General features: G+C 39.2%; 1 protein-coding gene across 3 annotated transcripts in view; it reads right to left on the reverse strand.

Moving 5' to 3' along the window:
- Positions 1–9,651: 9,651 nt before the first annotated feature.
- Positions 9,652–18,236, reverse strand: part of MYPN (myopalladin) — a 113,265-nt gene continuing 104,680 nt past the window's right edge. For all 3 annotated transcript variants that reach the window (XM_045841936.1, XM_045841938.1, XM_045841935.1), the window contains 4 exons: positions 17,680–17,887; positions 15,963–16,128; positions 14,428–14,561; positions 9,652–11,658 (listed from right to left, as the gene is read on the reverse strand). In XM_045841936.1, the coding sequence (XP_045697892.1) occupies positions 11,489–11,658; positions 14,428–14,561; positions 15,963–16,128; positions 17,680–17,887 (678 nt within the window). In that variant the 3' untranslated portion in view covers positions 9,652–11,488. The remainder of the gene's footprint in view (positions 11,659–14,427; positions 14,562–15,962; positions 16,129–17,679; positions 17,888–18,236) is intronic.

Here is an 18,236-nt window from a genome sequence, read left to right on the forward strand (position 1 = left end):
CTACCTTCGTGTCTTGTAAATGCATTTATGCTTAGTGCATTGTGTGTGCATGCATGAAGTAGTCAGACTTTTTCCTGTAGAGTACATGGGCATGGATGCTCTGTATTTTTAAAAACTGTATACATTGTTCAAATATAGATTTTGTAAAATATAGATAAAAACTTGAGTTTGTTTTTTGTGCCAGGTCCCCTGCTAGTTTATTGATGGCATAAAGGCCTAATTGGGGGGTGATGATATTGAGTGCTTCCCTGAGCAATGAATGTTTAAATCTAATCACGCCAGTGGTAAATGAGCTGTTTTGTAATGCTTCTTCAACAACCTCCCCCCCCCACACACATACACAAGCTATGTGAGCACAAGTAATTAACTTGAAAGTTTTCTCTGTCAACTTGGAAATATAGATTTTTTTCATGTTTTTAATGATTAAATTAATTGAAATATTTAGTTTTAAGTAACTAGATATACAATTCCTCAATATTTTGTTTTTTGTTAGACCAATTACTATTAATTCCTTCAAGTACCCAAATATGTATACATTGTTCCTACATACAACACACACACACACACACACATAAGCTAACGCAAAGATAAATAAAAAATGTTGCTTTTGGAAGTGATTTCCTTTTAATTAGTGCAAATTTAGCAGTAAGAGTTTCACTACCATCAAGGCCAATCAAGATAGGAGTAAAGTAATACAGATGATATTTGGTTGAATTACTTTGATAAATTTGCTTACCTATTGGATGAATAAACCAAACGTTAACAGAAAGAGTGACTTTGTGGTCAACAGCACTGACTGTGTTTGGGAAAATGACTGTCTTGTTAATAATAAGTAGGACTCAAAGTTACCTCTGGAAGTATCACAAATGAACAAAACAACAATGCCTTCCAAACTCTTTTATTACGGATTTCAATGCCTCACATCAAATACAATCATCTATTTGCAATTGAGAGTCTCCATTAAATTTTTTACTTTCTTAGTTAGAATTATCAAAATCCATTTAGTTTGTAGTGAATGTGTCTTCCCCCAGTACAACTTTAAACTTGCAGAATCACAAGTGTATCTCTAGAAATCCATTGAGAGACTAACGAGAAATTTCCCTTGTTAGCTGATAAGAAATTGCAGAGGGCTGAGGACTTTGTTTTCGCACCACAGATCAGAGAGTAAAATGTTTAACTTCTTGACCTCAACAGCTCTTAGAAGACACTACAGTCGAGCAGCCGACACAGTTCTAGAAGTGGTGATGCTAGGACCCTTTTCTGGTCATGCTCCCCTCCACAGTGTGCATTTGGGTTAATGACAAGGCTTCGGGGATCTGCCTGACTCAGTATTTAGGTACAATGGCTTACTTATTTAGACTTAAAAGGCTTCATAAATAATCCCAGGAAGTTTGTAGAGTTTGAGAATGAATAAAATCAGTGTAAAAAATGTATTAGAGAAGCTCTCAAAAATGTGTTAAGATCACTAGCCTATTTTCAGGTAAGGTTCACATTCCCCTGCCTGGACTGTGAATAAACACCTTATGAAAGAGAATGTTCTTTTCATTTTCTTTCTCCAGCTTTTAGTACAGAGGTTTAAACAAAATGAACACCCAATAAATATTTCTTGTATGGTTATTAACAGCAGTTTCTTAGTGAAATTGAGCAATTTAATGAAAATGATGGGATTGTAATCCCATGCCTCTCCTTCCCCATCCCCACTCTCCCAAAAGAATGGGAATCTGTCTGGTAAATGCTATGCCTTTAGCTGCTTAATTCTGTGTTTTGGAAATCTTTGCTCTTACCAAATCCCGAAGCTTTCCACCTGCCTCGAAGTACTATTTTTTTCCTGGAAGATATTTCAGGGAAATGTAAGTAGGTCTCAGTGATCCACCACATCCAATCTTTGATAAAACTCCTAAAACTGTATGTTGGGAAATCCATCATAGTTTATGAATTAAGAGCTTGGAAAAAGCAAGTATAAAATTTTTTTTGAAGTTGAGAGATACCACATAGATTTTAGATTACCAATCATCTTAAAAGTTGTTACAATGTTCTATACTGCTCATCTTTGAAAATCCATGTTCTAGTTTGAGGGTAGGACATGTTGAAATTCAATATATTGAAAAAAATATGTGTTTTACCTGGCCTCCCTTTTAAAAATAAATCAACAAATATTGTCAAGGACCTACTCATACCCAGGCTTCCTCAATACCATCCTTGTCCTTGGATAGGCAGCTGGGAACATGCATGTATTAATCAATAAGCAGTCCTGGACAGAGTGTAGCTGAATGCTTCATTAGTTTACTACCATATGTGCCCTGAGAGCTCTTAAGAAGAGCATTAAATAATAGAAGAACCTCCCACCCTCCCTGGGCAGGGCTTTTCAGTTGGACTAGTTATATCTGGGCACTCCCTAGGTGCCAGCTGGAGGTTTAAGCCCTAAGCCCCAAGGTCAGTAGCCTTGAAGAATCATATGCAAGTGAAGTGGCTATCAAAATGGGAAAAGCCATGTAAGCCTGTGGTTGTCAACTCTGACTGCTCATTAGAATCATACCTATAGAGTCTTGGAAAAAATACCAAGCTTGGGGTTCCCAACTCAAGAACTGATTTAACTGCTCTGAGGTGAGGTCTGGGCATAGATATTTTAAAGATGTTTCCCAGATGATTCTAATGGGCTGACAGGGTGAGAATCACTTAATTAAACAATATTTACTGTGATACCATTAACATCATTACCAAACACTGATTATATCAACTTCTCATTCTTTGTATTTGCAAATGTTAAGAATGATTAGGTTATCTTTCTTAACACCCAACACAGCCAGTTTCTAAGTTGTTATGGTGATGTTCATATTAATTAAAATCTAAAATTTCTGCTAGATATAAGTCAGATAGCATTTGTTTGTGTTGTGGGTAATACAGCTGCAGGATTCAATGATTAAGGCTCAGTTCACTTAAATTATGCATTTCACAACAAAAGTGAAGTGCTGTTTTTGAACTGAATTTGGCTAGACTCTGCTCTCTGCTTTCTTTAGGTGTCACTAGAGACATCTCTCTTTATTACTTAGAAGGTGGAAGAAATTTCAAAGGGCATGTAAAACCACAAATATATGACCTATTTTTTCAGAATGTATACTGATTCCGCTGTCTGGTCATGAACAAACTAGTGAGTACACACCTTAACAACTTGTATTGAATCAACACAGGATGTTTGGTTTGCTATTTCACACTGGTAGTGTAACAACAAATACCCGAGCTGGAAGAAAACCTCTGACAGCAAGAACTTACCCATCTCACATGCAAAGTCTAGGAACAAAAACACAACACAAGAGACGCAACAATTAATTGAGAATAAATAAATTTGTATTTAATGAATAAAGAAACAGTCCATTACATCCTCTAAACTGCTTTTTAAAACATCCAGGTTGAATTAAATACTGTTTTTTTAATTCTTATTTTTCTTCTTCTAATTACAAAGTTTCCAAACAAAACACAACCCTCAACAAATGTTTACGAGAGCACGACTAGAACACAGCAATAGGTGTCATGGAGACAACGTGGTCTACCGGAATACAGTACCATATATCTTCTGAACAAAGACACAGTTTATGCTCACAAACATTTTGGCTTAAGTGATCAGCTCCACAGACTAACATGCACGATGCAGAGGAACAGGAATAAAAGCCAACATCCATTTATTGTTTTCTAGTAATAGTGGCAAAATATACAGTTTATATAACTCATGCATTTCAAAGTGGCTACTATAATGACTTTTCCATTAGGATTTCTATAACTAAAAAAGTGCCTTAGAAAATGAGTTGACTTAAGCTTCCTAAGATGGAAGCATACCATATTTGTGAGTTTTCTGGGACTCTAGAGTGTGTTTTCCAGTGGAAAAAAACTCATGCAGGAATAGGAAGGAAAAATGTAAGAAAGAGGTGTTTTTGATTCTAATGAAATTAGGTTAGCTATGGGTGCTCCATGACTCCTTACTTAAAGTGTGTGTGTATATGTGTGTACACATGTGGATACATTCCTATGGCACAAATATGACCTTTGTCAGTCCTCATGGCTGAAATGAACATTGGGGTTAAATTCAGACTTGAAGCTGTGAATGGAAAAATGGAGACCAAAAGGCTCATTTTTGAGGGTCCACAGCTACCTGTTATCCTAAACTTGGTTCATTTCACTGTAAGACCACTGACATGCTAGTATGCACGTTTCTTCATTGGGGTCTGGAGCTGTACATGGACTCATCGTGAACTGCTTAAGTCAGGAAGTCTAGGAATACAGGAGCCCCTTTGCTGTTTCTCTGTGCACTGCTGAGTCATTTTTTTTCACCAGCTTCAATCATAGACACAAGAATCAGAGTTCTCTTTGGCTATTCTCCCTATGCCAAAATAAATTTCCCTGGACTCTGCCCACAGAAAGCAGGTAGGATGTTTCTTGAGTTCATTTATTTTTTCCCAAACATTTTTTTAACTGCATGCCATCTTGGAGGAAGATTTCACCACTATGTATTACCCTTCTAAGAAAAAACAAAATAGGCAGGAAAGAAATGTGAACTTTTAAAATGAATTAACTACTTGCTTTGGAAAAAAGTATTTTTAACATTTCCCTTGGAATAAAAAAAAACTGCTGCCACTTTTTTTAGGATCTCTAAAATAAACTCTTTATAAATATTTATTTATCCTATCCTCCATCCTGGGAAAGGCTCAAGTATTTTGCTTATTTTATAGATAAAGAAATAGAGAACCCAGAATTATAGAAACATTAAAAAAGTATCTGAAAATTTATCAGAATTATTAAAGTTCCTCTTATTTCTAGGAATTCTTAGGTGAATTCCTAGAAATAAGGAGCTCTCCTAATATTATTAAATATTTTACAGATTTTTATCTTGACATAGAGGTAAGAAAGAGAGAAGGGCTTGTCAAGAAGCTTAATGCTAAAGTGAAAAAAAGTGAAAATTAATCAGAAAAGAAGATAAGGTATCTCTGAAATCACAATACTGAAAAATAAAATTTAATTTACCAATGTGTTAAAAATATAGTTGCATTCAAATTATGTCATTTGAATTACAAGGTTTCTAACTCTCCTTAAAACATGCAGTGAACTCATTTACACTGTGCACATATACACACTTAGTAATCTTTTGGTTGTGACCACTATAGTCAATACTAGTATATAGTTCACTGGATTCTTCTACCATTAATTGTGGGGAAATTACAAGAATCTGCCTCCAGTTTGCAGATAACTCACTGAATCTGGGGGAACTATCGGATTCTTCGGAATTTTAGAACATTGAGGAATTCCCTCTTATCATACTGTACGAGAATAATTTACATTTCTTGTGGGTGTTAGAATACATCATAGTGTGACAAACTATACTTGTATCTCCACTAATTTCCAACCTAAACTGGTCTAAAAGTCTTACTTTTTAAAGTGTTTTTGTTTTCAGTTAGGAAGTAGGATGAATTTTAATCTTAGATTGTTAAAGAACATTCTGTGAGAAGTCTGGTGAATCTACTGGACATTTTAGAAAATGTCCAGTCTTTCATTTAGAAAGATCAAAACCCAGTCATCTTTCTGTAGCTCTGGAGATAGTTAACCAGGTTATAATTCATGTAGTAATTTATATAATCATAAGTATAATTTTTAAAAATCACTTTTAAAATCACAAATGTCTTTGTACATTAAAAAATCAGTTCTTTTACCATCAAAAGTAATTATTAAACCTGAAAATTAGAACTGTTTTCTGCTTTTTAAAGAAAAATGTACATTTATTTCAGTTCAGCCTTAAAATATTTTCAAATAATGTTGAAATATTTTAATTTTTATTATTAGCAAAACATTTTCTATTCACTAACATATTAAAATCTTTTGGCAAATTAGTGTTTCTATGCCTCTACAGTACAATCATTTTCTTTATGCTTACTCTTAGTATTTATGGCACAATTTTCAGAGGATTGAAAAGTGTGTTTTCTCTATTTCATGCAATTTCAAGACTATTGCTCTTTGGAGTTTGAAGTGACCATTATTTACATGTTAACAAAAGGCATCCTATTTATGGTTCTATAATACCAAATATGCTAACTAATGTATAATTAGACAGAAACAAGAGGCAAACATATTTTTAACAAATATGCATTCTTTTGCACTGCACAGATTTTTAAAAACATAGTATTTGCAACTTTTTTAGCATATTGATTTTAGCACATTGTCAAAGTTTAGAAGATGCTTGGCATTCTTCAGGCAAAGCTTTAGTAATTAACTTTCTGAATATTGATCCACTTAAAACAAGAAAAGGCAATTAGTGGTGAAAAGAACTTTAGCAAATTCTATTGCAGTCTAAGTAACTATAGATCTTACTGGTAAGGCACATTGATTTTCAACTTGACCCTCAGCAGAAATACTTTGAGACCAGGTTACCCAAGGACCCTGTAGGGGACCTTGAAGAGAGTTCATTATGAGTAAAGTTTACAGCCGACTTAAAGCCCATATACAAACAGACTCAGGCTAGGATCTCAGCTTGGAAGGTGCTTTGGGAGTATGTGGGGAGGAGGAGTCCTGAAGAAGTCTGTGACCAACGAGGACAATTTGGATGTCTGACCCAGCCAGTTTTCTAGACTTCTCACAGCCTGTTTTTTTTTTTTTTTTAACTTTGTCTAATTCTATCAGAAGTTGATGGGAGTAAGAAAGCAACCCTTTTAAAATGCAGCACCTCTGGCCAGTTAAAGGCATTCAGAATCTGTTCACCTGGACTACTTTCTTCAGAATATCGAGCCAAGATGCATGGAACTGGAGTTAGATCATTTTGGATCACGAAGCATGCTAACATGCTCACAGGGGCGGGGTGAGATCGAATGGGTTACAGCAGGTGGATTAAAGGGCATGGAGTTTGGGGCACCCAGGGAAAAAAACCACAGATTGAGGATAGATACAGAAAGGACCATAGACGTCCTTTAACTTTGACACATCATAGACACAAAAAGGGAGGAGGAGGAAGTCTTTCTTCTCCTTTTACTGGCTGTTTTGCCTGGATTCCAAATCATCGCCCAATCCGCTGTACTAAATACTGTAACTCAGTCATGAATTACATGGGCTTTACCAGGTTCACTTGGAAAAGTAGCATTGGGTGGTACATGTGTGAGAAAATGGATTTTGAGTTTTAAACAACCAATTTACAAGTGAATATTTAGAAGGTAACCCATTTGTCATCTGAAGATTATCCAAATCAACCCGTTCCTACAAAAGTTAGTTTTTCACCCCTCTGGGAGTTACTCTCCACGACATGTGTCATTCAAGGCTCTAGCTCTATCACTGCTAGTCTCCTGACCATTTAATTTCTCACTGGATGCCTACGAACTAAGTGACAAGTAAAAATTTTTTAAAAAATGCATTAAACCAGTCCTACTACTTGGCAATTATGATTCAAATCTTACTTTGTTGAAGGACACTATGTTTCTAACAGGCAGTGAGGTTTTGATGGCTCATTTTCTTTCTCCACTCTCCCTCTGACCCCATTTCTGTGACTGACTACGTTATAAAAAGCCCTTCAGTTCTTTGGAGAGAAGGGTTCTTACGGGATCAGTACGGCTTTTTGAAACAAAGGGCCAGATGAATTGCACCAACTTTCCCTCTTTCCCTGGTCCATTTTTACATGTTTTTGAGGTTCCCTGGGGGGGCTTCAAGAATGCTACATGTCTAATGAACACTATGGAAAACAGCAGGGGCTCGTGAGGCCAAAGTGCGCATTTATTTCTACTTTTCAGGCGTGCTGGCACTGCTTGGGCGACAGGGGGAGCACATCCTTCACCGAGGCCGGCACAACAGCTTTCCGCCATCTGCGTCCCTTTGGACCTTTCTGGGTGAGTTCTGAAACGACTCTTGTGCACCTTTGTTCTTATTGGAATCACCTGGGGAGCTTTAAAAAACACTGATGCCTAGGCCACAATTCCAAAATTAGGACTTTCTGATTTGGGGTTGTGGCTTGGGCACCAGGATTCTTAAAAACTCCCCAGGAGATTTACTTTATATGGAAACAAATATTGACTTACATGGATTTTAAAGTTCAATTTAGGTCAGTAAATATTTATTGAGTGCCTGCTCTTATAAGGTACATGGCAAACTTTTGACACAGTCCACACCGACAGGTAGCTAAAATCTAGTGTAGGCAGATGTATAGAGGCTGTGTTTTACATAAAATACTATACAAAGTTCTCTTCTCCCAGGCTCAAGACATTCACTATAAGGTTTCAAGGAAGGTAGAATTGTATTTGGTTGGGGTCTGGGAGGGGGATCATCACAAAGGAATTCACAGAGGCAGTGGCCTTTGAGATGGACTTTCAGAACAGGTAAGATTTCTATAGGTGTTGACTAGGGAGAGAGACTTCCAGGTAGAGACAAAAGGGAGGCATGTGGCTGGAAAGCAGGGGCCTGTGTTAATATGTCTGCTGCCACACTGGCTATGTTTTCTGAGTAATGGGTGAAAAGCTTTGGGATCATGTTGGAGCAACAGGGCAGAACAGCTGGCACCTGAGTTAGCTCCAGGGAGCCACTGGGGTTTGAAATGGGGGAACGGTAAGACTGGAGAAGTACTTTGGGCAGGATGAGTGATGCTGAGATATGGGCTGGATTTGAGTGGGGAGAAACAATAGGACTGGAGGCAGAAAAGCCACTTAAAAGTATTTTATCACGTTGAGGTCAGGAATACTGAGGGAAATTACTAAAATAATGAAAGTCTGACTGGAGAACTGTAGGGGATGAGAAGGAAGGGCTGAATGTAAATCATAGTGTTAGAGGAAGCAGGACTTATCAATTGATTGGATAAAGGAAGTAAAAAATGACTTGGATGATTTTTATTTGGATGACTGTGTGTTATTAATAGAAATTATTAAACTGGGTTGAAGAATCACTTACAAAAAGGAAGATGATGAATCTTCTGGATACACTGAGTATACCCAGACATACCCAGCAGAACTAAAATCTCTTATATAAGTATTCCTCATTGTAACTGAATTCTTTTGGAATTCTCAAAGCAGGACACTGATTTGTTTAACTCAGTGGTTCTCAGCAAAGGGGGATTCTGCATCTCTGAGGACATACGGCAATGTCTGGAGGTGGTTTGAGTGGCCACAACCCCAGCAGGGGCTGCTATGCTACTGGCATTTAGTGGTTAGAGGCCAGGGATGCTTCTAAGCATCCTAGAGTGCCCAGGTTAGTCCCCCCACCCCAAACAGAGAATTATGTTGCCCCAAAAGTCAATGATGCTGAGGCTGAGAAACCCTGCTTTAATATAAGCCAATAAATAGCTCAAATTTCATATTGGAAGGTGGGGGGTGGGGTGGGCAGGGTGGTGGGTGGAGGGGAAGGCTTTTATATTTTAGGTCAGACAGCACCATCTAATGGCTAAATAGAATATTTATCCCAGGTCTCTGTTGAAACACTAGAAGCCAAGAGATAATAAAATATTCAGAAAGCTAAGACATATAACGATGAAGAATATCCTTTCCTGGGAAAACTGTCGGGTTTTCAAAAGTAAATGTGATGGGGAGGTCAGGTGTATAACTGTGAAGAGATCATCTTGGAGTTAGAAACTTCTCTTTGGTTAATAGATTTCATAATAGAAGCCAGTATGGAAATAGAACATTTTACAGGATGCATTCTATGTTAAATGCATTCTATTTTTATTGCAGTTGCCTATATTTTTAGCATTGTTCCTGCATACATGAAAAGAGGAAGCAAAGTCTAATCATTCCGTTAAATAATTGAAGCCTTGATTTTAGAGACATGAAAAATGCTGGATGAAGAGATCTAGAAACTTCTATTTGATAAAGAATAGACTTTTTTTTGTCCTAAGACAAGTGCTAAGAAGCAGCACTCTACGTGGCTTCTATCTTATCTCCTCTACTAGACTGTAAGCTCCCTGTGGGCAGGGACTGTGTCTTCTTCATCTCTTTGCGTCGCCCACAGTCTCAAGCATAGCATCTTACATACACAAAAGTGATTTTTGAGTGAATTAACTTATTTTTATACTGAATATCCTTGCCTTGAAGTAAAGAAAAAGAACATTTCAAGCCTTTCTAAGCAATTACTATTTGTTCACTTGAGTAAGATGCCTGCTGGGACAGATACTTCCAATTCATGTCACTGGTGAGCCTGGGGGCAAACTATGCTGTGACAAGTATCCCCAGGACAATTTTTTGACTGGTGCATTAATTGTAGATTTCTCTGTCTAATGTAAGATTCACTCATCCAACAAATATTTATTGAATGCTTACTCTGTGCTAAGTACCATTCTAGGCACTGGGGATATTGCAGTGAACTTAAGTCTAAAAATTCCTTAAGTTGGAAGGCAGGTTTTGAATTGGTGGGTTAGAAAAAAGAGGCAAATTCCCCTTTCCTTCACCTTTTCAGTTAGCATAATATTTTATATGGAGAAAATGCAATTTGATGAATGATCTCAGAGCAGTTCACAACCATTAAAGACCTCTCCTCCCACAACCACTGCTCTGTGAGGGCAAGTGAAGAACACTCTCTCATCACTTCTCCCCTTGTTGCATCTCTTTTTCTCTCACTGTCACACATTCCAGACTTTTGGGAGAGGGGAGGAACAGGAGGATCAGTATATTTATGGGCAGAGGATGATGATTCTTGTCCGTTTTGTAAGTGGCAATTGAAGATAGTAGTGTAAAGAGTGTCTCCAGAGAAGATTTCTTTCTGGTTAGTTTATTAACAACCCCTTAGTTCTAGAGTCTAGGGATATATAAATTCAGAAAGAAAAACCACTCACCATTGTATCCAAAAGAATATGGTGCAGACAGGTGGGTGAAGCCCTCTTCTAGCTATAGAATACTGCACTGTGCAATATTGAGTGTTTCAGTGATTTTGTATCTCAAGCACATTTTGTTGCCTTATTATGTGGCTCAGTACACTCAGGATAAGCAAATCAAAAATGTTTCTCCACACATGTGAGTTGTATGGCATGATCTCCCTACCATTGTAGGGCTAAGTAGAAGCTGTCTTAAGCCACCAAAACTACAGCTATGAATGTAATCACTGAAGGTTGCTGGAGACCTTCCCATCTTTTTCCTTTGCACTGTTTGGTGTTAGTAACACCTAAGGTCACTACTGTCTAACTCTTCTCAGCCCAAGCATATGGCCCCTAATTGCTGCTAGCAAGGCCTAAACATCCCTAACACAGCATGGGGTAGGGAGCATGCTAGCTTTTCCCCAAAGCAGTGGATGGCAGCGGCATGACATCTTTGGTTCATCTGTTATTGTCTCCTCACATTTTTTGTTGGAATCTTTAAAAGGCACAGACCTATATCTCTTCCCCAGCTGAAACTGCAAGAGTCCCCAGCTGTCTCATACAAAGCACTTCTTGCCATAGGTCCAGCGGCATTGGAACTTACTCAAATCCAGTTGCTTGGAAACCACTGGTTCTGGCTTGTCCACCTTCCCCCTCCACAGTCTGCCCCCTTGCACAGCAGGTACCTGGACTTTCTTAAAGTTCATCACTCTCTACTACACTCCGAGAAGAGCATGAATACACAATCGTGCTTTCCGTTGAGGAGAAGGCAGAGAAAATGTCAAGTCCTTTACTGGTGAGAGATCCATAACGACTGCCACTGGGCCGGATGGACATGGGTGGCGGGATCTGCTGGTGCCACTGAGCTGGAAAATGGACCAAAGAACGTGTTGTCATCAAAGGAGCACAGTCTAGCAGGTGCACTGCAGGCGTGCATTCTGTTACCACTCCAGCACTTTCTGTGGGATCTTGGTAAAGCTTTTAAATATAACTAGGTCTGAAATGCCTCATTTGTAAAAGAGAACAATAAAATCTCTCCTTCCTGGCCAGCAATAGGGAAATTGGGCTGGTGGTCTCCTAAATCCCTAATTCCAAAATCTGTGATTCTAATCCAGTAAGATCTGGGACTATCAGAAAGAAGAGTGGGTGAGTAGGGTTGTTTATAAAAATTATTCCTTCTCTTCAACCTAGTGTGGGGCCTGCAAGGGGCAGTGTAGAGAGGGCCGTAGGCTCTTTGGAAGGTGCAGACAAGGAACCTGCAGAAATGGAAGCCAAAAGATGGGTCTGGACCTCTGAGAAGTATCCACCCACACTCTCATCACCCTAATCAGCCATTATCTACCCAGCACCCTAATTAGGTTCCAGTGAGTTTTATAGTAAGAAGACTGAAGAGTAATTATGTGCCACCAATCATGGTTCAGGGCAAAAGAGAATGTATTAGAGGTTCTGTGTTCACCAAGCACTGTCCAAAGGAGACCCCGTTTTTTACCAATCGTTAGACTTGAACTATAGCCTGAATGAAATACCCATCCAAAATGCCCAATCCCCACTGTGGTTTCTGACTCAGAAATTACCGAGGAGAAATTACCTAGCAGAAATTACAAGAGGCCTTGATGTGGAGAAGGGGGAGCATCAGGTGGGGAATGCTGAGGCTTTGGATTCTAGAAAGGTATCGACCCTTTTAGCATTTCCATTTATAAATTGGTCCTTTGTTGATTTTATTGTTTTGAATCAGTTTTGCAGAGTTTAAATACTTTTGAGTGAAGTGATAAAATCAGCCTTCGAAAACTACAAAACTGAGGACAAAACTTACAGTGATTCCACTAAAGAGCAGGCACTTGGGAGGCGGCCATCTGGTCTAGCCTCTCCCCCTGTCCAACTCCTCTTAGTGTTTCCCTGCTCTCCCTGACCTCCTACCCAGGTGACTGTAATTGCTACTATTAAACACTGTCTTTTTGCTGAGAGGGGAGCCTACTGTCCCCATTCCTCAGACAGGCAGGAAACAGTGGGAAGGGACAAAGCAGATTGACTTTAGCTCAAGACCATCATTCCCTAGTCCACCCCCAGGTTTCAACTAAGGACATAGCGCCTCCTATTGGTGCTGTGGAAGCAGGACAAGAGCCAAGAAGAGGTGAGCCAGGACAAAGCAAACTGGGAACTTGGCCACTGGAGGGCAGGACTGGGACAAGAGTCATCAATTTTAGGGTTTATTGGTACTGAGCTGGAGACCTATTTCCTTCTGACACAGTGAGGCCTGTGACATGGTTGAAGGAGTTAGCCTAGATTAAGAAACACATCATAATATTAGACCTAGGAAAATTAGACCTGGGGGGCAGGCCTAGCCCCCTCCTGTATGACATTTTAAAAAGGGATACCTGGTGTGTACCTGTGAATAGCAGGGGCCTCCAGTTCTAGACAGTTACGCTTGTTATTCTGGTTAATCACATTAAACCAGTAATAAACAAGAAACCTTAAAAGTGACCAATTATGGCCCTGAATGGTGTGGCTCAGTGGATTGAGTGCCACCAATCATGGTGGTAAACGATTTAACGATTGGTAAAAAACGGGGTCTCCTTTGGACAGTGCTTGGTGAACACAGAACCTCTAATACATTCTCTTTTGCTCTGAACCATGATTGGTGGCACATAATTACTGGCCTGCAAACCTAATGGTCACTGGTTCAATTCCCAGTCAGGGCACATGCCTGTGTTGCCAGCCAGGTCCCCAGTAGGGGGTGCAGGAAAAGCAACCACACATTGATGCTTCTCTCCCTCTTTTTCTCCCTCCCTTCCCCTCTAAAAGTAAATAAATAAAATCTTAAAAAAATATATATTTGAAAGTGAACAATTATTTTTTTTAAAGGAGAAAAAAAGGCATCACTCATTTGGGTTAAGGAATATGTCTCCAAAAATATTAGTTAATGTCAAAATTATAGAGAACAGGAATAGAGTATACAAACATATTAATAAAGATTACTTCATTGAATACTTTTAAAATTAGAAATATGTCTCAAAGGAATGATACAAAACCTAGGGTTTGCATCCTGGGTGTAGTCACTTAACCTCTCTGAGTCAGTTTCTTCAACATTTAAATAAGAGTAACAACAATTACAGAAATCTCATGGGTCCGAGAGATCTAAGGGTGCCATTTTTTATAAATTATACATTACTATACAAATGTCATTTGATATTATTTTTAGGACAGCTCTTTATTATTAGTCTGATTGTGGAATTGGGACAAAAATATTTGTGAAATGAATTAATAAATTAATGGTACCAGGAGAAGTCTGCTGGTGTGGCTGGAGGGAGTTCCAGTGGGTGGCCCTTGGTACCAGGGAGATGGCATGAAGATGCTGGGTGATCGGAAGTACACGCACATGTAAACTCTGATGTCACTGTAATCCCTAGTATTGGAGGACCTCGTTTGGAAGAAGGTTAAGATCATAGTAAAATGTAAAAGTGTGCAAAGCCCTGAGTTACTTTTAAAGATGAAATAACTTTCAAAGTCTACCTCTTAAGCACTTAAATATAATCCATCCAATTCACTTATGGAAATATACTACACCTATCCTTTAAAAAAAGATTCTCTGAGTTACCAATCACACACAGATATTCAACTGATGTCATTATACCTACCATATATATCCAGCCGAGCAGTGCACGACACGATGCCAACTTCGTTCTTGGCTGATAACGTGTACCACCCGGCGTCTGATTTCTTGGCTGGCTGAATGAGGAGGCAGACATACCCTGTTGTGTCCTGGTGCATACTGGAGAAAAGAAAGAATATATCATATTGTATTTGGGGACAGAAACATCCTTGCCAAGGTTAGGGGACAATTCCAGCAGTGCACTGCTTCCCTCCCTTCTCTGTCCCTAGGTGGAGGAAAGGGGGGCTCAGCTTGAAGCAAACATTCAAGGTGAGCCTGAAGATGAAAAGAAGTCACAAAAGAGCAGCAATGAACCTGCTGAGGCTGTAATGAAGGCTGAGGCCTTTTCTTGCCCTCGCCATTGCTCCAACTCTTCCAGAGTCCTAGTTCCCACCAGCGGTATTCCTACTTGTCACAACCAAAGTCCAGAAAAATCTCTTCCAAACCAGGCTGGACATTTCAACAAGAACTTTATTAGGAAGCTATGGGAAAGATGAATTGTTAGAGGGAATACCTCTTTCTTCTTCTTCTTTTTTTTTTTTTTTAAGAGGGAGTATTTCTTAATGCAACTAACTGGGCATGTGTAGTACTTAGGTTAATCCAGTTCAGGAGCAAATCAGCATGCTCTTCCGACTGTGTCCTCTGCATCAGTAGTTCTCCACCTCAGCTGAAGACTGCAAGCCCGGATAATTCCACCAGAATTCCAGGCTGGGTTTAACATGTTACCTTCACTTAGACTGAAGTGTTAACTTGAGAATATTCTCAGTTCTTGCTTAAGTTTTACCAGAGAAAAAGTCTGACCTATATATACATAGACTTGTCAGATGCCCAAATTTTGTAAAACCTGACAGCTACAACATTCTCTGGAAAAATTCCAGTGACTGTGAAAAAATAATTCTCAGTAGGAATTTTTGTACATCATCTGCCTTTGAGTGCTTGCCCCCTTGTGGCATAAAACCTAAATGGCAAAGAAATAAAAGAGGTTAGGGGATATGAAGCAAGACATCCACGCTATGAACTGGATCCTTAAAGTTACTTTAAAATCAACCATGTAGAGATGGGCAAAGGGGTATAACTAACTTATTGTTTTGTTTTGATTTATTTTATTTTAGCTTATTACTGTCAGAGAGGTTTCCTGGGTACTAATATGACTAAAGATACATGATACAAACTATGCATCGTCATCATAAATTCCTTGTACATTTGTTTGTTTGCTTGTTTTAAATTTTCATAGGAATTTATTTGAGCCAAACTGATGACATAGGCTGAGGAGCAAGATCTCAAATGCTTCTTCTCATACATTTTGAAACTTAAAAATTAAGGTTTTAAAAACGGTGAGACATTCATACAATAGACTACCCTCCAGCAACAATGAGGAGGAAATTCTCGGTGTGTACAATAGCATGGACAAAACTCAAACGCGCTACTCTCAGTGAAAGGCGCCAGATTCAAAAAGCTACGAACTTTTTTGGATGAAGCACTGCGTTTGGGAGTCCCTTTGAATGTGGGGGGCGACTGTACCTGATCCTCTCTCTGGTAAAAGGGATGGTCTCATTGTCCTTCTTCCAGTAGAACACGGGAGGTGGCATGCCTATTACCCGGCACTCCAGCCTCACAGGGTGGCCTTCGGGAACCCCACAGTTCTGCAGTTTCTCCAGGATCACGGGGGCTTTCTTTACTTCTTTGGCTAAACAAAAGAAGGACCATTCTTGTTGGAATAGTAAGTGCCTTCAGGTTCACTCCTCAAACTCACTACAGTTCTGGCATTTAGCAGAGAGGGCATCCACCCCCTTACCTCCTTCAGAACACTTCTCACTCCTCTAAGTGGAGCATGCTGCCTTCATAAAGGCTCCAGAAATGAGGGACAGAGAAATGAGGGAGTGGTCTCTGCATACCCTATAAGAGACACCACTCAAGGATCTGGGTCACACACAGGCGATACAAATGGTAGGTGTGAAATTTAAGGAGTTTCTTTTATTGCTCAGTAGTACACTTTGAGAAACAATGTATTTTATGTACTGAACATAATCCTTTTCTTTTTTTTATAGGTACTTATTTTGCATAAGATATATTAAGTTTCCTGAGCTTTTTATTTTGAAGAAGTTTATAGCTACAAAAAAGTTAAAAGAAGTGTTATATTAAAGAGAAACACACAAATTATGCTTCCTAAGTAGGCTTTCTTTTCTTTGCTTCTCCCTCTCTCTTTCTCTTTTGCCAAAACCAATCAAGGAAAAGATATCTCAAATCTCAGGGTTCCAGAGTCAATATTTTAGCAAAATAGAGGGGAAAAAGTAAAAGCTGATGATTAATATATCCTTGCAGAATGAGCTTGTTCTATTCTGTTGGTAAGAAGAAGTTAGGAGTGAGTAAAAGAAAAAGATATACGGGGGAAACAGCCACTGGCCTGGAGAGAGGGCTACCATGCTGAAGTCACTCTCACTTCCTTTAGGGGCCACACATGGGGGAAAGCCAGCACTAGAATTTATATATTCTGAAATTTAATTCTGGCTGGACTATTGCTCAGAAGGGCTGATATCACTTAGGTGATGACGATTGTTGTCTTTATTTGTAGGCATTAAATTTGTTCATATCATATTATAAAGTAAAAATTCCTCATTCAGTTACGGACTTGACATTTGTTGGGCACCTTCCGTGTTCCAGACAGAGTCAGACACGGGAGATACACAGAAGAACAAGCCAGAATCTGACTTTAGATGCTCATAGTCTCTTCAGGGGGGTAAAGGAGTAAACAGTTACACAGTAAGCGCTCTAAGAGTCTGTCCTTTTCTAAGTGCTATGGAAACAGAGAGGGATGTTTCCATAGCACTTAGATTCACTGTGCCTTGGTGGTGACATTTGAATGAAGCCTTAGGGAATGAGTAGGATGTTGCTAGGCAGAGAAGGGCGTTCTAGGTAGAGGGACCATTGATGCAAAGGCATGGAAGCTTGAAGGGTGGGGTGAGGAAGATCCTTGTGCTTTCCAGGATGATGAACTACAGAGCAAAGGGCTTAAAATTAGTAGTGCTCAGTTAGTTGACCAATTAATTGATTGATTAATTCTCACAATGACTCCCATTTATTGCATGTATAATATGCACAAAGTGCCCAACTGATGTTTCTTTGAAACTGAGATTAGACTTGGTGGGGCAAGGGTCTAAGTAATTCTGTCACAGGCTCTGTGTATTTGGGCAATAGCTTTGGAGGGAGTTATGTTTAAGGGTCCCAGCAGTGAACCTACCTACTACAGTGAGTTCCAGACTGAAGGAATTATGTCCAGTTTTGTTGGTAGCAACACATGTGTAGGTCCCCGCGTCACGCTGAGTGAGTGGGTCAATGAGCAGAGAGTGGACTCCGGTCTCTCTGACCAGCATCTTGTGGGAGGCATCTGGTAGCACAGGTTGGCCATTGAGCAGCCACGTCAGCTCTGGGGGTGGTAAGCCACTCACCTAATTAAAAAAAAAAAACAGGACAGCTGAAGCAAATGACAGATGGATGACAGGCAGATTTATCTGGTGGCTGAATTTTTTATCCTTATCTGGCACCAGACAGTGGGACAAAACATCAACACAAGAGGGTTTGGATGAATAGCTACATGAATTTAAACTGTACAGTATTTAGATCCAGATTCAGGTCATAGTTACATTCTAGATTAGAATAAGTATGAATTAAGAAGGTAAATAGATAAAATAGGCTTGCAGTATCAGTTTCAGAGATGATATGTTGCTTATATACCTAATGAGTGAGAGGTACCCAAGTAAAGGACAGACATTAAACCAGTGTTCTCAAACCTGACTA

Source organism: Phyllostomus hastatus, unplaced genomic scaffold (genome assembly GCF_019186645.2).
Source record: "Phyllostomus hastatus isolate PE091 unplaced genomic scaffold, TTU_PhHast_1.1 phas_contig_38, whole genome shotgun sequence".
In the NCBI taxonomy this organism is placed as follows: Eukaryota; Metazoa; Chordata; class Mammalia; order Chiroptera; family Phyllostomidae; genus Phyllostomus; species Phyllostomus hastatus.